The sequence below is a fragment of the Mesoplodon densirostris genome, chromosome 6 (assembly GCF_025265405.1).
Source record: "Mesoplodon densirostris isolate mMesDen1 chromosome 6, mMesDen1 primary haplotype, whole genome shotgun sequence".
In the NCBI taxonomy this organism is placed as follows: domain Eukaryota; kingdom Metazoa; phylum Chordata; class Mammalia; order Artiodactyla; family Ziphiidae; genus Mesoplodon; species Mesoplodon densirostris.
Genome location: NC_082666.1, coordinates 34,508,457 through 34,532,155, shown reverse-complemented (window position 1 = coordinate 34,532,155; position 23,699 = coordinate 34,508,457). Strand labels below are relative to the sequence as shown.

General features: G+C 46.1%; 1 protein-coding gene across 3 annotated transcripts in view; it reads left to right on the top strand.

The window, feature by feature from the left end:
- EPB41L4B (erythrocyte membrane protein band 4.1 like 4B) overlaps positions 1–23,699 on the top strand; it is a 139,130-nt gene that overhangs the window by 59,468 nt on the left and 55,963 nt on the right. For 2 of the 3 annotated variants that reach the window (XM_060100638.1, XM_060100639.1), the window contains exons 7-15: positions 822–942; positions 2,042–2,129; positions 2,288–2,376; positions 2,673–2,742; positions 2,843–3,012; positions 5,455–5,564; positions 7,825–7,855; positions 11,087–11,120; positions 16,899–16,963. In XM_060100638.1, coding sequence (XP_059956621.1) covers positions 822–942; positions 2,042–2,129; positions 2,288–2,376; positions 2,673–2,742; positions 2,843–3,012; positions 5,455–5,564; positions 7,825–7,855; positions 11,087–11,120; positions 16,899–16,963 — 778 coding nt within the window. Of the gene's footprint in view, positions 1–821; positions 943–2,041; positions 2,130–2,287; positions 2,377–2,672; positions 2,743–2,842; positions 3,013–5,454; positions 5,565–7,824; positions 7,856–11,086; positions 11,121–16,898; positions 16,964–18,767; positions 20,790–23,699 lie in introns of those variants that run through there. The other variant, XM_060100641.1, reaches the window with a different exon arrangement.

Here is a 23,699-nt window from a genome sequence, read left to right as displayed (position 1 = left end):
TCATCTTTATTGGAGTATAATTGCTTTACCCTGGAGGATTCCTTTTCCTTCTGGGGTCTGCCTCCTGCACTGCAAGGGTAGGGGGAGTGGAGAGAGTGGACTTTCTCATTCATGTCCTGGAGAAATGGGCCCCCTGTGTCCTCGGGCCCTGCATTCCCTGGGGCACTGGGCAAGAGCCAGGACCAAGCGGCAGCTTCGGGCCTTTTGCTGGGATCGCCCGCGTGGCTGCTGCTCCCTTCTGCACAGCCGGCTCCCTCCCAGCTTCTGCCTGAGTTGCCGCAGTTGCTCCCGTGGCCTTCTCACCCCCTCCACCCTCACTCCTCACTTCTTCCTTCTCCCTCCTGCCAGATTTTTTCTCCCTGATTCTGCCTGTACCGCATTCTTGATTGGTCCTCTCCAGCACTGCAGACTCTGGAGTGCTGTTCAGACCCACCCTTAACGAGAGCCTTGTTACATGGATGTTGCTGGGTGGGTCCCCATTCCCTGCAATTGCCTTTTATTGCAAATTCAGACACTACAATTTTGTGGGGGAAATGTAATCAGGGCCTCCCTGGGCCAGAGAAGTAGTCGGGAGAGGGATAGTCATAACTGAGATGATGGTGTATGGCCCGGTGGGGAGCACATTGGAGTGATTTCATGGGGATTCTGAACGTACATGTAGGGACCGAGTGGGAGTTAAATCTTCCTGAAAGCGGGGAGTTGGTTATACATGAGGGGGTACCTGTGCTGTTTACAGTCAGGCCAAGTGCCTTTGGACCTGGTGCTGCAATAACCAAAAGCATTCACTGTCTCCTGTTTTCTCCCTTTTATGAAACCTGCAGCCGAGCTTGGGGAGTGCGAGCTTCCAGAACATACACCAGAGCTTGTGTCTGAGTTTCGGTTCATTCCAAATCAGACAGAAGCGATGGAATTTGATATCTTCCAGAGGTGGAAAGAGTGCAGGTACCTTGATGCTACTATCTAACATTCTGATATATGCATTTGGTCATTTGTAAGCACTTGTCAGACTCTTCTATTGGATGGCAGAGGGGCTTTGTTGATGACTATAAAATCGCAGCTCCAGCTCTTCACTTCTTTCTCTCCCGTGCTTCAGTCCTGTTTTTCAAAGGCCCACAGGACCTCTCTCTTTCCAGAGATGTACAGTAAAAACCAAGCCATACTCCTGTTTCCTCCTCTGAAGTACAGGGCCTGGTCCTGATTTGCTCGTTGCATAGCCAGGGACGCCATGGCCATCCTGGCCTCCTAACCAAGGCAGAGGGGTGCTGCCTTGATCCACCCGGTCCCACACACCTGGGGCTCTGTCCATGGCCTGGACTGCTAGGGCAGACCCTTTAGAAATGTGTCCTGGGGTTCCTTACAGGGACACTCATGTCTGAGACCATGTGTTGCAGAGTTGTATTTCAGGACACGTGGTCACCACAGCTAAGTCCGGCCCTGCCACTTCTCTCTTGCTTTGTCCCTTTCCTCCCTTAGTCACCCTAGTCTAGCAGTTTTATGCCTGGATAACAGGGCCACCGCCTCTCCTCCCGCCCGGCCCATCTTCCCCAGACACTGCCTGTGCCCAGTCACTCTTGGACTCAGAAACCGAGCGTGGTTTCCCCTTGTCCCACAGCCATTCTGGCTCCTTTGCAGATGCAGGGTGACCGTAGCACATTCTCACACCCCATTGACACAACAACGTAGAAACGGGCGGGCGGGCGTGGAGTCTTGCCCCAGTCCCTGCCACACCCCACCCACGCTCCTCCCTGCACGAAGCCGCCGTGAGCAGCCAGCTGTGTATCCTTCCAGCCTTTCTCCTCCGCACACGCATGCACGAACCTACACACACACAGTCGTCTCCCTAAGCGTTCCTATTATAAGCCCTGCCTTGTCCTCTTTCCGCTCAGTTAACAGTCTGTTCTTGGAGGTCGTGTCATGTTGATGTAAATCGGTAGCCCTCATCCCTTTAATTGCCCCAAGCACCCCTTCATGGGGCCGTGCCCTTCAGGCTTGTGTGGGTGTACGCGTTGCAGTTCACATGTGTCTCGTTGGTTTTTCTAAGGGGAAAGAGCCCTGCCCAGGCGGAACTCTCCTATCTGAATAAAGCGAAGTGGCTGGAAATGTATGGGGTAGACATGCACGTTGTCAGGGTAAGAACCGTGTGCGTTTAGGTAATTGGTTTTCCCGGTGACTGAAAAACGTGTAAACAATGTGCAAACAAAGTAATGCGGTGAGGAAACTGTTTTGCATTCTGCTCTGTGACGACCTGTTAGAACCCTCTACCGACTGTGCCTTCATTTATTTGTAGGGAAGAGATGGCTGTGAATATTCTCTTGGACTGACCCCGACAGGCATTTTAATCTTTGAAGGAGCTAACAAAATAGGCTTATTCTTTTGGTAATTTAGTTTTGTCCTATATTAAAAATGTCTTTTCCTATTTTGTGGTGGAATTATATGTGATGGGTGATGATCGAGGGATATTTGCAACACCCAGATTCATTTTTAAAACACACGTATTCTTGCATTTGTGGGTGTCTGACAAATGGCAGTGGCGCTTCTGGATAATCACACTTAACATGAATGAGTGATTCCTTGAGCAAATCTGAGCTTAAACGGTAGAAAGGAAACGGCGGTGTGATGGGTAGACAGCGCTGCTGCAGACTGTGCTTTGAAAATGCTTTCTCTCTGGCCAGGCCAAAAATTACCAAAATGGATTTTAAAAAGAGCAAATTGACGCTGGTGGTGGTGGAGGACGATGACCAGGTAAGCCTTGCCTCCGTTCCTCCGCCTTGCTGTGAGTGAGTCATCCTGAGTCAGTGTTACAAATCCCCGCTCACCGGGACCCCCATGCTTCACCTCCGAGGGCCGGGAACAGGAGCACACGTTTGTGTTCCGCCTGGACAGCGCCCGGACCTGCAAGCATCTGTGGAAGTGCGCCGTGGAGCACCACGCCTTCTTCCGGCTGCGGACGCCGGGAAACAGCAAGTCCAACAGATCGGACTTTATCAGACTGGGCTCTCGCTTCAGGTTCAGGTAGGCACCGTTTTTACAACACGGTCACGTGTCTTGTAGGAGGGCAGCCGTGATGTTTTGGTGAAAGGAGCAGTGGACCTGCATCTGGAGGCTTGGGTTGGACGTCCTGCCCCTGCTTCTTTCTTAGCATCTGACCTTTCGTGGAGTCGCCAGAGCTCTTCTAGCCTCCGCATCCTCATCGATAAGATGAAGCTAATAATCACAAAATTATTAACAGCTGACATTTAGCTGGAACTGTGCTGTCTAATACAGTAGATGCGAGCTACATGTGGCTATCTAAATTAATTCATGTTCAGTGCATTTAAAAATGTGGCTCCTTGGTCTCTCTAACCATGCTTCAGGTGCCTGGTACAAGTGAGATGGGTGGCTGCCACATTGGGCCGTGCTGATGTAGAACACGAGTGTCGTTTTGGAAAGCTCTGTCGACCACACTGCACTAGAGCTTCTCATGTACCAACTCGTAATCCTCCCCATGGCCTTAATGAGATGGGTCCTCAGATTATACCCATTGTACAAATAAGGGAACTAGGTCTGGGGGTGGGGTTTATAATCTGCCCGAAGTTACAGCCAGTCAGTGGTAGAGCTGAGATTCAACCCCAGGCAGTCTGGGTCTTATGTCTTATATTTTAACCACTACTGTATCGCCTGTCACATGCCAACATCAAGAAATTTGGTGACAAGAATGAGAGCAGATGTCACCGTGTGTGTGTGTGACCCAGGCTGGGCTCAGGAATATTTGAATCTGAAAAGACTCTGAAGAAAGAGCGGTTTATTCTGATATATTTCTACTTAACATTTCTAAGACCATGTCTCTCAAAGTGCATGAGAACTCCCTGGGTGTTGTTTTGTTTTGTTTTGTTTTGTTTTTAATATCCCTGTGGTTTTAATTTTCTTTCCTTGGTTACTACTGATGAGCACTTTTTTTTTTTTTTTTTTTTTTTAATGTTGAGCCTTCTTTCCATTTATTTATTTATTTATTTATTTATTTATGTTTGGCTGTGTTGGGTCTTCGTTTCTGTGCGCGGGCTTTCTCTAGTTGTGGCGAGCAGGGGCCGCTCTTCATCGCGGTGCGCGGGCCTCTCACTGTCATGGCCTCTCTTGTTGTGGAGCACAGGCTCCAAATGCACAGGCTCAGTAGTTGTGGCCCACGGGCCTAGTTGCTCTGCGGCATGTGGGATCTTCCCAGACCAGGGCTCGAACCCGTGTCCCCTGCATTAGCAGGCAGATTCTCAACCACTGCGCCACCAGGGAAGCCCCCTGGGTGTTTTTTTAAAATGAGGATTTAGGACCTCATCTAAGGCCCTTGTAATCAGAATCTATGGGGACTCACGTGTGGCTGTATGAATAAGGCCTGGGAATGTGCATTTTAAATGCACTCCCAGGGTCGATTCCTGAGGCATGTTTACAGATCTGAGAATTGCTGTTACAAGATCTAAAACTTCACATGCTTTCATAACCTCTTCTCACACATGGCATGTCCTTGAACTCTATTTAAGATGCCAAACGATTTGTTCATTTCAAATTTTTCTGCTGTGCACGGAAATGTCTGTGCACTTGTGTTTAAAGAATTGCTTGGTTTGAATGTATTTTTAAATGCTGCAGAGGGGAGTGGGGGGGGATCAAGTCCTTTTTGAGAAAGAATCGACTCATGGGTCCTGCGAAGGAAGGATGGAAGGGAGATGTCATAACTGCGAAGCCTGGCAGAGACGTTGCACGGTGTGCTGAAGTCTGCTGTGCTCCAAGTGAGCAGGGCTGGACTGTTGAGGTTGCCCAGGCGGGGTTTCCATCCTGGCAGGACACTTCCGTGGGACTTGGTCCAGCCCAGCATGAGAAGGAAGGGAGTTTGGAGATGAGTTTGCCCCTTGGAGGCAGTTAAAGCAGGTGGCAAGTGGCTCCTTCCGTGTGATAAATCATAAGCCGAGGGTGGTTGGAACGAGGCAGTGATAGATCAGACAAAGATAGCATTGCCTCCTGGAAGCTGTAGCTGGACGTTGGGTTGATGGAAAGCCTTGGTGAAAGCAGCAGTGTTTTTCTTGGCATAGCAAGGAAAGCCAAGGTTTAGTTAAGTGGTCACTGATAACAGCCTTTTAAAAGAGTTAAATGTCTACCTAATATGTTTTAGGAAAGGTATTTTATGTGTGAATCAGTGTTCTCTTAGTCAAATATTCCAAGTACTCAGACCTGCTTGGTTTGTGCAGTCAAGTGGCTGGTACCTAAATTGCAGGTTTTGTCCTTTGGCGGAAATATAATACAGCCTGGATTTGGCAACAGTGATTTTATTTTCAAACGGAAGGCTAAATTTAGTGTGTGTCTTTACCAAACGAGTTTGAGATAAGTTGAAATTTACATTGGAGCTCTTGGAAATAAAAGTTCACTTCCAAATACGTATAATGTACTGACATTCTGATATTGGTAGCATGCAGTGAAATGTTTGTTTTCCAGTGGCCGGACGGAATACCAGGCTACACATGGCGCCAGGTTACGAAGAACCAGCACGTTCGAGAGGAAGCCTAGTAAACGCTATCCGTCCCGGAGACATTCGACATTCAAAGGTGGTGTGCTTTTCATTCTGTCTTGGAATTTTACACCATGGTTCAGTTGGTTAATAAGCCCCAAGGAGTTTGGCGAAGCAGTTTGTGAAGGAACTGTCTGCTGTTCTCTGTCATTCTGAAGCTTTTGACAAAACCCCAGTGGGATTCTCTTGGTGGGAATCAGGCTACTCTCACCATCCAGCTGTCTTTAGTCTTTCCCATTGGATGTGTTCATTTCCTTCTCCCCCTTTTCCATGTTTCTTTTCTTGTATCTCTTTGCTTCTGTTGGACCTGGGACCTTAGGGATATCATAGGTAAACATGTTTCTTGCCCGTGGAAGATGATGACATGTCTCGGACGGAAGAAGAGTCCCTTCTCTCCTCCATCTTCCAGTTTCAATTGGGGACATCAGTCTCGCGCTAACCAGAATTCTGACCACTTAAGAGCAGAACCAGAACTAATTAAAGACTAGACTTGGGGCCCACAGTCAATCCAAGCACACTGTGCCCTTGAATTTAGCTAGGCCCCAGGATGCTTGCCTTCTCCACCCCCGCTTTTCCGAACTCCCCGAGCTTTGTCTGTCATTTACTACTGTGGCCTCACACCTGCATGAGGCCTGGTACCCAGTTACAGGTTCAGTCAGCAAATGAGCAAGCCAGGCTCATTTCTATTTAAACCCGGCCGCCAGATCCCATTTCCTAGCTCTCCTTTGTCCACACTTGATTGCTTCTCCATTCAGGACTATCTTGTTCTTTTTTTTTTTTTTTTTAATTTTTTTTTTTTTTTGCGGTACGCAGGCCTCTCACTGTTGTGGCCTCTCCCATTGCGGAGCACAGGCTCCGGACGCTCAGGCTCAGCGGCCATGGCTCACGGGCCCAGCCGTTCCGCGGCATGTGGGATCCTCCCAGACCAGGGCACGAACCCGTGTCCCCTGCATCGGCAGGCGGACTCTCAACCACTGCGCCACCAGGGAAGCCCTATCTTGTTCTTTTATAGCAGGACCTCTGCATCTCCCCACCCCACTCTTGTTCCCTCCCATATATCATTGTACTGGCCATTTCATATGTTTTTCTTGTATAACTCAGGACTTAGTGGGCATCTGTGGGACCTGGCACCTGTGCTTTCCCATCTAGAATCTTTAACCTTGTGTTCCCCACTGTTTCCTTCCCTTTTGAACCAATGGTACAATAGCGTGGCAGCCAGAAACTCTCCAAAGCCATTCTTGGCTGCTTTCGTGGGGAAAAAATTGCCCAGAGCCCAAGGAATGTGGCTTCACTTTTAAGAAAGACCAGAGGTTGAGAGGGTGGGGCTGTGTCCAGGGAGGGTGACAGGTCCGTGAAGGGTGATTGATTGCAGGAACTGGGAGTGATGAGTGATGGGGTGGGGCCGGGTGGGGGGGCGATGAGAAAGCTGTCTGTCCCAAGGGCTGTGTTCACCTCCCTGGTGAGCATTATTATGCTTGTGCACGTAGCCAGTTGGGTCAAAGTTGCCCAGAAACACCCCGGTTGAAGGAAGAACTTTCTGGTAGGGCCATCCAAAGATAGTACCCCCTCTTTACAGAGTGAGCGCCCAGTCCCTGGAGGTGTACAGGCACAAAGGGAAAGGCACCGCGGTGTGGCTGCTGCAGAGGGGAGGGTGCTTGATGCCACGAGGTGGCCTTAGAGCTCTTCCAGACTCCAGGTTCCGTGCTTCTCCTCCACTTCCCTTCCTGGTCTTCATCCTCTTTCCCTCCTTTATTTTACTGACATTTTCTCCAGCCAGAGTTCTAGCATCTTTGTGAAACCGTTAATGATTTTCCATGCTCCATTTTTCAAAAAAACGAAGTGGTGTCTAGGTTCACAAGCTCTACCTCTGTCCATGGCCCCTTCCGCAGACTCACACCCCGAACCCAGTCGGAGGTGTCTGCCCCGAGCCCCCCTGCACAGGTTACTGCTTGTATTTCAGCCTGTCTTCGATCTTTCATGCCTCTGTCTCTGTCTGTGTCAAGACTGTGAGCTCCTTGAGAGCAGGGACTGTCTGTCTCTGCCTCCTAGGACTCCTGGTCCTGGGAACTAGCTCAGTGAGCATGTTCTGAGTGAATTGGAGGGTGGGGCACAGCGGGAGGTGATTTACTTTTCCTCCAGAAAGGAGAGGTAGCCAAGATGAAGATTCTGCCTCCTGGGGTTGGGACCGCTCTGAGATCACAGGAATCTCTTCCCTGATCATTGGTAACAAGTGGTAAAAATGGTAAAAATTGGTAAAGCTCTCTAAGATGTCATACTTTTCTGTTTTTCCTTTAAAGCAAGCAACCCGATGATAGCAGCTCAGTTCTGGTAAGTGCCCCCAGAGTCCGGGTATGGCTCTGCTCTCGAATTACTGTATTTGTTTGCAATGTTGACTTTTTCCTTAATACAGTTAAATCACAGAGTGAAGCACTGATGGTTTCCTCTCCACCCCCTTTTGCTGCTGCCTGGCTATACCGTCCGCCTGGCTTTCAATAAGTACACAGTAGAATGTTCCAAGACAGTTTGTTTTTTTGGAAAACACAGATGCTTTGTTTGAGTGGCTTTGTGCTTTGTGTATTGTAACAGTGAGTGATAAAGGTGATAGGAATGTGTATGGCACAGTGTGCTAACCTAACGGCACTGCAGGCAGTGATGGGAAAGAAAGGCCGTTCTCTTGAGCAAAAGCTCCCCGAGAACAAAAACTGGATCTGCTCAGTGACGTGCGAGTTTCATGCCATACAATGTAGAAGACCTTTATCAACACCCAGTGAACTTCCTGTAGGAAGAGAAATTGTCACAAGGCTGAAACCCTAGCACCGGTGTCCACAAACTTTTTCTGTAAAGTGCCTGGTCGTAAATATTTTAGACATCATAGGCTCTGCTGTCCCTCTCAGCACCGTTCCACCCTGCCCCCCGGAGCATGAAAGCAGCATAGACAGTATGTAAATGAACGACTCCAGCGTGTTCTGATTAAACTTTACTCACAAAAGCAGGTGGGCCAGATTCGGCCCATGGGGCGTGGTTGGCCGCCCCCTTCTCCAGCACAGGTGGCCTTGATCTTTCCTGTACATTGGAATCACCTGCTGAGCTTTGAAACCCTCAGCCAGGCCACACCCCAGGCTAATCGAATCAGTCTCCGGGTGAGGACCTGGACATCTGTGGTTTTAAAGCTCCCAGGTGAGTCTCGTGTGCTGCCCAAGAGGACACTGTCCCACCTGGTGTGTACTTCTCTTTCTCTCCCTGAAACAGTTGTTTTCTTATGTGAGTTTCGACCTCAGTGGACAGCTGTCATGCTAGAGAATCACAGACTGTGTAATTGTTTCAGCCCTTGTGTCCAAGCTCCAGCCTCTGGTAGCCCCATCTGGTTAGTCTCTGGTCATCCAAGGCACAGGTCTCAGGCTACTGGCGAGGGTGGTCTTTGAGGTCAGCATATCTTGGTGCGCCGTACGCCCTGGGCAGTTGGTAGAGTGCGGTGTGTGGAGGAGTGTGTTAGTGATCAGGGATCAGGAGGCCTCCCTCCCAGCCCTGGCATTTCTCTTAACTCAGCTCTGGGGCGGCCTTTTTCTCATCTGAAAACAAAGAGGTTGGGCTAGATCAAGTGTTTTTCGAAATTTTTTAGCTTTTGATTTTGGCCCACTAGGAGAAACCTGCCATGGAAGCCCAGTACAGAGAACAGACCAAAGCGGGACTGCTCTGGGTGACACCGAGCAGGGAGGGGAGGGCAGGGCTGGCACCTGCTGCTCACCCACCCCCCACATCCCACAGGCAGCCCCAAGACACCTCCAAGGGCCCCAAGGTTCTGGAGAATGTAGCTGGCCGTTGTGTCACAGCTGGAAACTCAGCCTGGCACTCTGATTGCAGACGCTGCTTGCAGTGCCATTCGGCTGGGCGTCAGATGTCTGGCTCTTCTGTCTGGGTTCAGTTCTCAGCATCTCACGAAGGGCTCCAGGGTCCTGTTGAACTGCTATGCATCAGGCCTGGACCCCTGAGGATGGGAGGAGGTGGCAGGGATCCTGCATGGGTTAGTTTTAGGCCTGCAAGCTTGCCCTGTTTCCAGGATCCCTATGGCGGGTAGTATGCTGAAAGTATGCCTGTCAGCATGTCTTGTTTTTAATTCTCAGGGGCTTGTGAGTTACATTTCTTTCCTTTGCTCTCTAAGGAAGTGATTGTTTTGCTTGTTTGTTTTTCCCTCATAAAATTACATTTTCCTCTTAGCGTCTAGTAGAGATTATATATATTGAGAACCAAAATAAACTAAAAACCCAAATCTCCACCACACACACAAAAAAACCACCCAGTAAATATACCCTTTAGGAACAAATGAGCTAATAACCACTGTTCACAGCTCTTCAGTTGCTCTTCATAGCCTGTGGGATCCTGGGGGTGGGGAGGATTTCTATGGGAGCCGGGGATGAAACTGTGCTCTGGGCGCAGAGGTGATGCCAGGAAAATAGCACCTTGCAGAACACTTAGCCCTCCTGGTGAAATGCAGCCGGGGGTGAATCTGGCCCAGAGCCTGGCTCTGTGCACTGGCCCTCTATGAAAACTGGAACACAGGGTTATTTAGACCCTAAGCAAGACTCATAACAATGAAATGTTTTCCTCTCATTGCTGGAGGAGCAGTAAACCGTGATTTTGAACACGCCACCCTAGCAGCCTAGCCCGATGATGGTGCTGGGTTGGTCTGTGGTTTTTCTGGCAGATGCCGAGCTTGCATATTAAATACATTGTGTTTTGCACCAACCGTCTCCACCCATACTTTTGACCAGATTAGTTATACTTCAGATTCCATTAAAATAGGATCATGCATGAGGAGCCTGGAACCTTTCCACAGGTTCTCAGAGAGCCAGCGTGGCTTGGCGGAAAGGATACTGGCCTAGGGGTTTTGCAAATGTCAATTCCGGTCACGGTGCGGCCATGGACTAGCTAGCAAGTGTCCTAACATCTCTGTTAGGCAACAGTTCCTTTATCTGTAAAATGAGGTGGTAACATTTATTGACCTCATAGCCTTGTTGTGTGGATTAAATAATAACAGATGTGAAGTTCCCAGTACAGAACCTTATGTGGAATGAACATTCCAGAGTGGTGGCCACATCATGGCAGCATTGTTGAGAGCAGTGGGACCCACAGTGGTGTATGCTCAGAAGTGGCTTGTGGCCCTCCCTTGAGCTGGAGAAAGCCCTGGACATCACTGGAGCTGCCCAGTACCATGGGCCACCCAGCAGTGCCGGGGCAGGCCTGGAATGGGAGCTAAAATTATTTAGTTTGCCCAACTGAAAGGACCTCCTTTTTGCCACCAAAATATAACATTATAAGCACGGGTCTGGAATATGACCTACATATTTCTATTTGTGAGCTCTAAAGTGACGAATGAGAGCTGCTGTTTGGTTTCCCCAATTATATGTTCATTTAAGCTGCTAGTAACCAAAAAAATAGTATTTTGTAAAAGTTGCTAACAGAGTAGCTAGCACCTAAGATTAGTTTACAACTGTTAAATAAATCAGTAATAATGCCACTTTACAACCTGTTATATTACAATATTTCTTTTCTTTTTTTTAGCTCTAAAACAAATCCTGAAGTCCATAATTACCAGGTGAGCTATTGCTTTTAAAGGTTTTCATGTCATACTTCTTAAAGTGTCTAAATTTTCCACACTGAGCAGTCATTGCGCTTATAATCAGGTTTGGAAGAAATAACAGCAGTACATGTTTTTCTGAGAAAACAGTAAGAGGAGAGCCTTCTCCCCTGACCCCTGCTTCCTCTTGGTCATCTGAGCTGCCTGTTTTTCTTAACCTTGTACACTGGCAAGCAGCAGGGATGTATGTTCTAAGTTTCTGGGTGGTCAAACACAGCCTCTCGGGGGCACTCAAGTGAGGCCATTTTTTGTCCAAGTGTGTTCTAGGCCCAGGAAACATGAGTCTCTGGAGATGTGCCCCCAGGAAAGGATGTCTTGGTCACATGTTTGGGAAATGCTGCATCCTTCATTCCCTTCTTGGATCTTATGGTGCCCATTGGGATGTCAAAAGTGCTGAAAAATCCTTCAAGGAACACACGTTTTATTTTTTTAAGTCCAGTGTTTCCGCAAGTCATTTGACTGTTGGACAACCTTCCCACCATAAGAAAAGCTGGCTTCCCCCACCACTTCTGTTGGTGGTGTGTTCATTTCCATCAGTGGAATAGTGGTTTCTAGAACCTGCTTTGTAAAGCACTGTGCTAGGCCTGTTGCCTGCAGAAGGAGCGGAGATGGGTTTCCATGGCTGATGTTCTGCTCTTTCACAGGATGACCGTCAAGGCCCGAACCCCCTGCCTGCCCACCAGCCACTGCTGTGGGTAGCTCTCGCTGGCTGTTCGCAGCCTTCTGAAACCTGGGTCCAGCTTAACTTTTCTACATTTATTGTCCCTGCTCCTTAGCATACATCATGTGTTCAGTTCTTAGAGAATCACATCGTGTTTTTTAAAACATCTTTATTGGAGTATAATTGCTTTACATTGTTGTGTTAGTTTCTGCTGTATAACAAAGTGAATCAGCTATAGGTATACATATATCTCCATATCTCCTCCCTCTTGCGTGTCCCTCCCACCCTCCCCATCCTACCCCTCTAGGTGGTCACAGAGCACCGAGCTGATCTCCCTGTGCTATGCGGCTGCTTCCCACTAGCTATCTGTTTTACGTTTGGTAGTGTATATATGTCCATGCCACCCTCTGACTTTGTCACAGCTTACCCTTCCCACCCCCCATATCCTCAAGTCCGTTCTCTAGTAGGTCTATGTCTCCCATCTTGCCCCTAGGTTCTTCATGACCTTTTTTTTTTTTTTTTTTTTTAGATTCCATGTATATGTGTTAGCATACGGTATTTGTTTTTCTTTTTCTGACTTACTTCACTCTGTATGACAGACTCTAGGTCCATCCACCTCACTACAAATAACTCAATTTCGTTTCTTTCTATGGCTGAGTAATATTCCGTTGTATATATGTGCCACATCTTCTTTATCCATTCATCTGTTGATGGACATTTAGGTTGCTTCCATGTCCTGGCTATTGTAAATAGAGCTGCAGTGAACATTGTGGTACATGACTCTTTTTGAATTATCGTTTTCTCAGGGTATATGCCCGGTAGTGGGATTGCTGGGTCGTATGGTAGTTCTATTTTTAGTTTTTTAAGGAACCTCCATACTGTTCTCCATAGTGGCTGTATCAATTTACATTCCCACCAACAGTGCAGGAGGGTTCCCTTTTCTCCACACCCTCTCCAGCATTTATTGTTTGTAGATTTTTTGATGATGGCCATTGTGACCGGTGTGAGGTGATACCTCATTGTAGTGTTGATTTGCATTTCTCTAATGATTAGTAATGTTGAGCATCCTTTCTTGTGTTTCTTGGCAATCTGTATGTCTTCTTTGGAGAAATGTCTATTTAGGTCTTCTGCCTATTTTTGGATTGGGTTGTTTGGTTTTTTTTATATTGAGCTGCATGAGCTGCTTGTATATTTTGGAGATTAATCCTTTGTCAGTTGCTTCATTTGCAAATATTTTCTCCCATTCTGAGGGTTGTCTTTTCGTCTTGTTTATGATTTCCTTTGCTGTTCAAAAGCTTTTAAGTTTCATTAGGTCCCATTTGTTTATTTTTGTTTTTATTTCCATTTTTTGAGGAGGTGGGTCAAAAAGGATCTTGCTGTGATTTATGTCATAGAGAGTTCTGCCTATGTTTTCCTCTAAGAGTTTGATAGTGTCTGGCCTTACATTTAGGTCTTTAATCCATTTTGAGTTTATTTTTGTGTACGGTGTTAGGGAGTTTTCATTCTTTTACATGTAACTGTCCAGTTTTCCCAGCACCACTTATTGAAGAGGCTGTCTTTTCTCTGTATACTCTTGCTTCCTTTATCAAAAATAAGGTGACCATATGTACGTGGGTTTATCTCTGGGCTTTCTATCCTGTTTCATTGATCTATATTTCTCTTTTTGTGCCAATACCATACTGTCTTGATTACTGTAGCTTTGTAGTATAGTCTGAAGTCAGGGAGCCTGATTCCTCCAGCTCCATTTTTCTTTCTCAAGATTGCTTTGGCTCTTCAGGGTCTTTTGTGTTTCCATACAAATTGTGAAAATTTTTGTTGTAGTTCTGTGAAAAATGCCATTGGTAGTTTGATAGGGATTGCACTGAATCTGTAGATTGCTTTGGGTAGTATAGTCATTTTCACAATGTTGATTCTTCCAATCCAAGGACATGGTGTATCTTTCCATCTATTTGTATCATCTTTAATTTCTTTCATCAGTGTCTTATAGTTTTCTGCATACAGGTCTTTTGTCTCCTTAGGTAGGCTTATTCCTAGTTATTTTATTCTTTTTGTTGCAATGGTAAATGGGAGTGTTTCCTTAATTTCTCTTTCACATTTTTCATCATTAGGTATATAGGAATGCAAGAGATTTCTGTGCATTAATTTTGTATCCTGCTACTTTACCAAATTCATTGATTAGCTCTAGTGGTTTTCTGGTAGCATCTTTAGGGCGAATCACATCATTATTGCCCCATAATTTTTTCCCACTGTTCTTGGCCCACACTTGTCTGCTGGGAAGCTGTCACCTCCACAAAGCCTTCTTTGAGCCCCTTGATTAGAAATCACCAGCACCAGTGGTTCTCAGCCCTGCTGCATGTTAGAACCATCTGGCAAGCTTTAAAAAAATAATTGGTGCTTGGGCCTCAGCCTGGACTGGTTGAATCAGAAACTCTAGGGTGGGTGGGATCTGGGTATTGGCAAGCTGTGGTGCCTCTCTAAGGTGGTTCTGATGAGCGGCCAGGTGGGGGCCCTGAGCTAATGATGTGTCCCTGGCTTCACAGGTTATCATGTGCTGAGAGGCAGCGTCCATGTCTGATGACCCCCTAACATGGTGGCCAGCTTTCTTGTCCTGGGTGGGTGTGAATGTCCAAGGGACACTCCTCTCCTGAGTTTCTCTGCCCTATCACCAGTCTGGTTTTGAATGTCACAATAAAACTACTCCATGATGAGTTCACTTTGGATCCTTATTCTAATCAGTCTCTTTCTGGATCTAATCAGTCTCATTACTGTAGATATTAACTCCTTAGGTGGGGGCAGGGATCCCAGTGTACATTATCTTTATGAGACCTCCATATTATGTTTCTGAAGAATTTTGTGATATCACCTTCTGTACATGAAATCTTATGCCCAATGCGCAGAACCTGGACGTGACTTCCGAGTTGTAGAGAATTAGTGTAAAAAGTGCTTTGCGCCTGGTGGGGAAAGGCCAGCTTTGCTGATCTCCTTGCTGCTGCCTTTGGGTTCTTGAATCTTCTTAGTCAGAGAGTTTTTTTTTTTTTTGGTCGGACTTTCAGGTGTGAGTGGCTAGAATGTTGTTGATGGGTGATTAGTGCTTGAAGGGGAGAAAAAAAAATAAAATAAACAAAGCAAAGCATTCCCAGCTCAGCGCTGCCCTTGCTCCAGCAGCCTCGCAGGTAGAGTGAACGTCAAGGTGATTGTTCATTGAAATCAAATCCGTGACAACTGTTACCTGGATGTTGTTCTCTTAACATCTTTGGCAACCACTGGCCCTCTGCTCCTTGCCAGCCTTTAGAGGTGCCATGATGGGAGTAAATTGACCAGGAAGAGAACATCCTGAGAGGTGGCCCGGTAAGCATCTGAGCACTGAGAAAGGTTTCCGGGAAGGTGGTATTGCAGCATTGGTGTTACTCTGAGCTCAGCAAGCTTAGCCGAATGCAAAGGACGGATTGCTGTGTCCTTGATGGGAGCACTATTGGCATTTGGAGATGGACAGTTCTTCACTGCTTGGGACTGTCCTTAGAGTTACATGAAGTTTAGCTTCCCTCTTCTCTGCCCAAGAGTTACAGGTAACCCTCAAGTCATTGTGACTAGCAAAACTGGACAGACTCATTTCCAGTTGTCCCCAGGGAGATGTAACGGTCCTGGTTGAGAACCATGTGGGTTAACATTAAAAAAATACTCCTTGACAGCTTTAGAGGGTGTATAAATTACCAAAGGAGACCAAGGAAGGTTCTGGAATATCCTCCTTCCAAGTCTCTATGGATAAGGTGCCCACCTCTCTCCAATGCATCTGATTTGGTTGTGTTTGAAGACAAGGTGTATAGAATAGAAGGTCCACTTCTCTTCTAGGTTATTCTCTTTTGTTCAAGACCCAGTTGGTGGAGCCTCTTTTGGGGCCTTGGCTGTATGGCCAAAACGCCTGAAACGGTTCAGCGTTGGGCAAATCATCTATCACCTCTGGGTTTCTGTATCCCCTAAGAGAGAGAAATATGAAGCGACTATTTCCAGGAGATTCTAAAGCCCTGGTCAGCTTTCAGATTCTGCCACTGAAATGTTTTCTCCAGGTTCCTCTTTCCAGTAGGATGTCCTTTGGGGGCTGTGGACTTGCTGACAGGCATCCCTGAAGGAGAGGGGCCACTGGAATACAGACTAGTCAATGAGGGCATTGCAGGTCCATGAAAATGGAATGAACAGAATTGCTGAGAATTTTTCATAATAGAGAATGGACTTCTGCTTATTAACCAGAACAGCAGGGAAGAAGAAGAAGGGGAAGAAATAATTTAAAGAATAATGGTGGCAAGCCTGTGGTGACTTAAATGTCAGGAGAACCTAATTTGCCCCGTAGAAAATTTAGCCTTGAAAAGCCCCAGGGCTTCTGACACAGTCTGAGACCGCTGCCCTCTGCAGGCCAGAAGTGGACTGGCAGGCAGCCTGCCACCCACCCAGGCCAGCCTTATATCTTCACCCCGGGCCGTTTTGTGAGTCATCAGTCTGGATCCATTTTCTCATGTTAAAATGGGCAAACTACTTCTTTCCTTCTGTTTTATCAGGATAATGGTGCTCTGGATGGTTTGGGGTTTTGTTTGTTTGTTTCCGGGGCGGGGGTGGGGTGGGGGGTTGGGTGTTTTGTTTTGGATCACATTTTAGAAAAAAATTTTTTAACAAGGGAGAAAGAGTTCGCCCAGAGTCCTGCTGCCTTGGCATCCTCTGTCCAGTCCTTGTCTGTTTGCAGATGTAACTGTTTACACACAGTTGTCATTTTCAGCAACGACAGAAATTGTTTCTAAAGAATAAATTACCCGCATTCTCTCCGTCTCTCTGGCCCCTTCCGTGGGTTCCCTTGGGAGAGATGAATATTGCCTTGCCTGGGCGCTCTAGGGCACCCTTTCAAGGCAGATGCCTTCCGCTTTCTTCTTGGAGGGCAGCCCCCAGCCTTTGTCACGGGGGAAACGTGATATCCTGGGAAACGTGCGCTCCCCCAGCCAGGGTTCAGTAAGAGCCTCTCCATTCACAGCCGGTGAAGACCATTGAAAGCAAAGGGCATCTAATAATCGAGTTTGGTGTTTTATTTCTAGCCTCAGTATCACCCCAATCTTCACCCCAGCCAGCCTCGTTGGCACCCGCACTCTCCAAACATCAGGTAAGTACCTGAGCTCATAGAGCCGTCCTTTCCCAAGCTCTCCTTTTCTACTTAGTTATGAATTGAAATTCTGCATCAGAAACAACTGTTAAAGAGTTGTCTTGTCCTGGAAGAGATGAATAACTTGCAAAGCAAAATAAGCCGGTGATGGGTCTGGATGTACTAAAGTTATGCTTGACGAAATAAAAATGAACTGGGTGGGGGTTTTTGTTTTGTTTTGTTTTGTTTTAGTCATTCTAACCTCAGATATTTTGGGTTTGGTTTTATGTTTGAAATGTTACTTAAAATTTCTAAGTAACGTTTTCCTGTCCTGAGAATTCATTTACTAAAAATAAGACTAAAGCTCAGGGACTTTTGTTGTGAGATTTTTTGAAAGGATTTTTTTTTTTTTCCAGGGATGGGGTGGAGGGTTGCTTTTTGTGGTGATGGATCTTTTTCTAAACCTAGGGGTCGGTAAGCTCTTTCTGTAAAGGGTCAGATAGTCAGTATTTTCAGCTTTGTGGTCTCTGTCACAACTGCTCAACTCTGCCATGGTAGCTTGAAAGCAGCCACAGACGATACAGAAGTGAATGGGCCTGATTGTGTTCCCATAAAGCTCATTTATGAAAATAGACAGTGTGGGATTTAGGCTGAGGGCCGTGTTTACCCACCTCTGCCCTAACCTACCACAGTCCTTCCTAAGTAAACTGACACCTGCCTTGTTGCATTTACGGTTAAGCTTGAGATTTTTTTTTAATGCCAGCTTTGTAAAGGCAAACGTTCCTTTCATGATTTGAATTTCAGATCAGTCTTAATTGGTGTTTATGTGTGAAGCTCTTTCAGAAACATAGTTGGTGAATTCAGTTTGCATAAAGTTATCTCTTAGTGAGATTGCTAGCCTTGCTCCTCGAGAAAGTGCGGCGAATGGAGTGATGGGAATAACTCCATTGAGAACGGGGCAGATGAGAGCAGTTAGTTCTTGATAGTTCTTACCAAGTTTGCTGGGGATCCTGTAGGACCACAGTGCAGTTTGATCATAAGCACTTGATATTCATGTAACATTTAAAAGCAAGTTAAACTAGTGAAGTAATACTTCTAAATGCTTCTGTGTTGCAAAGGCCGTTTCTTTTCCAGACATGAGACACAGAGAGATTTATAGAAACGCTTTTTAATTTAACCTTGTGTTTACAAAATTTAACACTTATTTTTGCCTGTTTTACCATATTGGTTTCCTTGTGAGGCAGACCGGGCTGGGAATGCTAGGGAGGCTGGACCAGTGCTGCTTGCAGGTGGCCCTGCTGCCTGGCAGCATCAGTGTCACCTGCAAAACTTGTTCATGCAGAGTCCCAGCCCCACCCCAGACCTACTGCATCAGAATCTCTGGGGGTGGTTCCCAGCATATTGTGTTTATCAGACTCTCCAGGAAAGGAGAATTATTTGGTCCAGCACTTTTGGAAAATGCTGCATGAGGCGTTCACAGTGTACGTTCACATGGCAACAGTTCTTGAGAATTCCTGTAGAAAAGGAACCTTTTTCACCACCACCTAGCTTTCCCCAGACTGACTTGATCATCAGACACCCTTTGAGGGGTGATGGCACAGCCATGGGCGGAGCTGTTCTCAACTTGGAAGTTGATAGAGGACCCACATCTGAATTTTTAAAATACTTGAAAGTAAAAAATCCATTCATTTCCATCTGAAAGCCATCCCCTTTTATGTGGTTCATGGTTTTTCTTGTCCCGTTTCCTTTGTGCTTGTGTTGTTTCACTCACCTCTCTGAATTGTCTTCATACCCCCACTGACCACTCACTCTGTGAACAAAACAGGCCATCCTTTCAGGATGACAGGCCGCATTGGAAAGCATCGGCCAGTGGAGATGACAGCCATTTCGATTATGTCCACGACCAGAACCAGAAGAACTTAGGAGGAATGCAAAGTATGACGTATCGAGATAAACTCATGACTGCACTTTGAGAGACTGAAGCGTCTTACTTCCATTCACCATCATAGTTTCGTTACATCCCATGGAAAGTGTCTTGGCATCCCGTGGACGTGTTTGTAGAAATGTCTTCTAGGAATAGTTCTGAAAGGTGTTTTCAGTGTCTGTGTAAATATTTGAAAATAATCCCAATAGGTAGTCCTAACTTACTGTTGACTGCATTCTCAAAAAATGAAGGTAGTTAAAGGCTCAGGAATCGTTTTGATATTCTGATTTTAAAATTGGAGTATAAGTCTGTGTTTATCGTATTGCTGTGTACCTGATGTTTCTTTGTTATTTAATGAATGGGACCAAAGAAAACCAGAAAAACTTCGGAAGATCGCTCCGTAGAGAGTACCATATAGTACAGTGGTGGGAATTGAGGTCACTGGGGCCCAGCCTCTACCATTGTGTGATCTTAGACAGACCATCTCCCCTCTGTTGGCCTCATTTTCCCCGTCTGAAAAGAGCAAGTTGGACTAAATGATCACAAGGTCTTCTCTAGCTCTACAGTTCTGTGATTTATCAACATTTAATATTCTTAGGCTGAGGACATAACATTCACACCTTCTTTAACAGAGGGTTACCTCTTTCAAAAGCTGAATAAAGTATGTAATATGTTAAAGGTTATATCAATACAGGGAGATTTTGAATTTCCTATCTTAAAGCAGTTTAGTCATTTTGAATTCTCGCAGTTTTATTAATCAGAAATCACATAGCCTTTATTTTTATAGAAGTTGCTGCTCAAGTACAAGAATAATTTTTTAATGTCCTAACGATTGGTGGTGCTAACTTGCGTGCTTTCAGAAGACATAATTATGAATGCACACTGTCAGTATATAGAGTTTGAGGGTTGGTTTTTATCCTAGGCTTCATTCTTTTAAGAAGCAACATGCAATATGAGATGCATATGGCTCAAATTGAAGCATGTAAAATTTTAGTGAAGTTGTGCCAAAGCATCCCATGCAAGAGGATAGGAGGGTGTTGCACAGTCTTTCTGTAGAACCAGAAATCAATATGTTGCCTTTTAGGGTAGAGCTCGTACCAAACTCTTTATTTCCTGCCCCCGTTTCAAGCCCCCGAGTAAGACCTTTTTTTTTTCCTCCTGATAGGTAGGCCTGAGATACTTTCCTTAGTATTTTTGTGAAATCAATTCTTGTGCCATTTTTTATATATGTAATTGTAATTTGCCCTTTTAAGCCTTTTTAAAAAAAATGTGTTTCCCTCCCTTGAGATAGTTTATTGCCAAAATCTGATCTCTTTTTTTTTGGTTACCACAAAAATCTATCCAGAAGGAGGGAATCAGCTGCACACCATGCACAGTGGAGTTGATCACTTATAAACGCCCCCTAAGATACATGTTTACAGGTGTATTTCCTTTTAGCAGATGTTTTGGTCCTCAGTTTACGTGCTGCATACAGATAATTGTGTTCTGAATCTTTTGATTTCATTGATAGATTTTTACAAATGTGTTTGTGAGGAATAAAGATTATTCTTGCTTTTTTTTTTTTTGACTCCATCTTTTATGCTGCACAAGAGGTATCATTTGTGGATGAAGTAGGTGATGGGACTTTGGAAGTCTGAAGGTGAACATTCAGTTAGGTGGCATGGAGCAAACTCATCCTGGAATGAGGTTGCTCTTAGGAAGCGTGGCCCTTTTTGTAGGCTCCGTGGCTGAGGTGTTTATTCATCCGGGGCAGCTTTGGTGAAAGTTCTGATCACAGGTGGCAGTGGCGTTTCCGCTGTAACAGTCCTGTGGTGAGGGTGGGTGTTTGCCCTGGCGATTGCTGCTGTTCCCGGCAGAGAGACCTCCAAACCCGTGTCTGTGGCTTCCTGGAGATTGTGTACACTTATCTAATAACCTCTAATAAATACCTTTCTGCCTGAAGTAGCTTGAGTGGATTCAATTGTCTGCAACCAAGAGGTCTAACCAGTGTGCATACATATTAATTGTTAAAGGAAGCGTATGGTTTTCACCCTTCAACTTGGCGGACCTTTCTCTACTGCATTTGACAGTGGTGACCGCTCACTCACAGCTTCTTGAAACGAATCTCTAGATTCCTGTGCTCTCTGCTTCTCTAGCCCTTGGACTTTTTCTTCTGTCTTTGTCACAGCCTCTTCTTCTGTCTTCCTGTTGAATATTGGTGTTCTCCCAGGGTTCTTCCTCTGCCCACTGCTTTTCTCCCTGATCACAGTCTACCTGCCCTTCTCATCTTGTCAAGATTTTATAAGTGCTGTTGACTCTGAAGCTATTATCTCTAATGCAGACTACTCTGTGAGTTTTTACACGGACATTTCAACTTGTATATCCTTGTACACCTCAAACGTCACATGTCAAAACTTAAATCCATCCTCTTTTACTGAAAAAAACAAAACACAGTAACTTCACCTGAATTCTCTTCTTTCTCACCAAGGTAAGCATTTATACGTCATCCACAGCTCCTCTCCCTTTGGCCACCCGTGTCCAGGCAGTCCTCAGGTCTGTTCAGCTTGCCTCCTTAGTATTTGTATGTAGCCCTTCCTCCCTCCTTATCAACACTGATCTTGGAGCAGCATCTTCTGTCTGGCTGAGAGGTGCTCTTTCTGATCTCTCTGACTGCAGCCTCCCGACGAGCTCATTCTCCTCACAGTCCCTGGAGTGATCTTTCTAAAACACCGTCTGATTGCGCCCTTGCAGTGCTTGATATCTGCCAGGGTTCTCCATGACCCACAGGATGAAGTCCAAGGCCTTCTCTGGAATTCCCCCGCTATCTGCTCCTGTCCTGTTGCTCTAGCTAGCGTATTCTTCCCCCATTTCTCACCCTCCTGTTTAAACTCCTACAACACCAAGCTGCTTGTAGCTCCTGGCATTCACCATACCCTGCTGCTCCTCCCATCTGCGCCTTTGCAAATACTGTTCCTTCTGCTGAAAATGCTGTCACTCCCATCCTCTTCACCCCACTCCTGCTCATCCCTTCAGCCTCTGCTCAGACGCTGGCTGTCTTCTCCCCGGGACTCTGACCGCCTCCACCCGCCTCTGCAAACCGGGCTAGTTCCTGTGCTCTGCTGCTCCTCCCCCCAGCCCCCGGGTGTATCTGTGATGTATTCACTAGTTTGTGTTAAAACTGCCTTTCTTATTCATCTCATCTTGGAGGCTGTACGTTCCTTAAGTGTAAGCTTTGTGTCACACTCTCCTCTGTTCCCCGCTGCCTGATGAGTAGCAGGTGCTCAGTGGATGTCTGCTCAGCAGATGAATTATTCTGCATTCATTCTAAAGGAAACATCTAACCAGATAACAGGCAGCAATGCATCACTTCTGAGCTGGTCTGAAGCTACCTGAACAACTGTATCCAGCTGGGAGCATCATCTTTTGAGCAGGACTTTGCCCACCACGTATGTTCTGGATTCATCTGCTAAATGTGAATGTTATTCACTGTGCCCACGGCGTTCTCATTGGAGGCATCGCTATAATTTTGAGTGGGGCAAACGACGGTCCAGCCGTGTGATACTGGAAACACCGGTAGGTTGACACTGATCCACAGAAACGTACAGGGGCTAGTAGCCGGATGTGCGCTTGAAACTCTGCATACGTCACTTCACTTGATCTTCCCAACTGTTCTGTGAGGTGGGTGATATTCGTTTCACACGTGGGGAGGTTCAGGCTTAGGGTCTAACCAAGCAGCTTGCCCATGGTCACTCAGAATTCTGACTTCAAAGTCTGCGTTCTCCGCTCCTGTGCTTTAAGGCCTCTCACCGCTAATTATTCCACCATTTGGGACCCTGTCGATCCACATCTCCAGGAGACTCTTACTAGATGATGTGGAAGAGTTCACTACACTGAAATCCAGAACTACCAGAAAGCCGCCTTCCCAATACCCCGCCCGTCCCCTCACCCCTCCTCCAGCAGTCTAGTCACCCTGTCCATGCAGGCATTCGTGTACCAACAGCCCCCTTTTCAAAGGAGCGGAGATGGAGCGTTATTTTCTTAGTGAGCCACTCATTTGAGATGATCCCCTTCTTCCTTCCTGAGAGCTCACAAACTGGTCATTTCTTCTGGAATATTACCTGCCAGCAAAACCAAACTCGGTATTCCATAAACTAATGGGATTAGCCTTTTGCATTTTTGAAACTCAGTTACTTACTGGTCTTGATCACCCACTGTTTTTCTGTGATCCCTGAGAATATCTAACAGTGAATTGACAGTATCGTCAGATTGATGTAATTCATGTGGACTGGAAGTCTTGAAATCATGTCAGGTCATTACCTTGGCCTTCAAAACCCTCTTGCTTATTTCATTTCTTGGTCTACCACTTCCACTGAAAATGGTCCTCCTTAACAGTGAAGATGAAGGAGTAAGGACAGTGCATGAGTCCTTTGTTTTTCTTGGCTGTTAATATCCCACCATGCTTCCAGGTCAGTAACTCCAGCCTCCTGGGTCCTGCTCTGAACACAACAAATGATAGATTCTTTTTGTTGCCCTTAATTTTTCCAGCTTTTAACTAGTCTGTTAAGATCTGAGCTCATCAAAGAGCTCCTTGAGCAGCCGCATTGATCCATTTGGATCAGTATTTCCCACACATGGCTCTAAGTGAATTCCCTGACTGACTGAGTCTTCCAAAAGTACCAGGTAAATACCCTAAATAGCCCTAGAATGATTTGCTTCCACTATTTTGCTATAGGAGGCAAAAAATGCCTAGGCAAGGTATAAGGGGGCAGACAGAGAGAAAAAGCAAACTGCAGCTAAAGAAAAGTCCCTTTGCACATGAAAGGTGGCACATTTTAAGAAGCCCCAGCGATATCT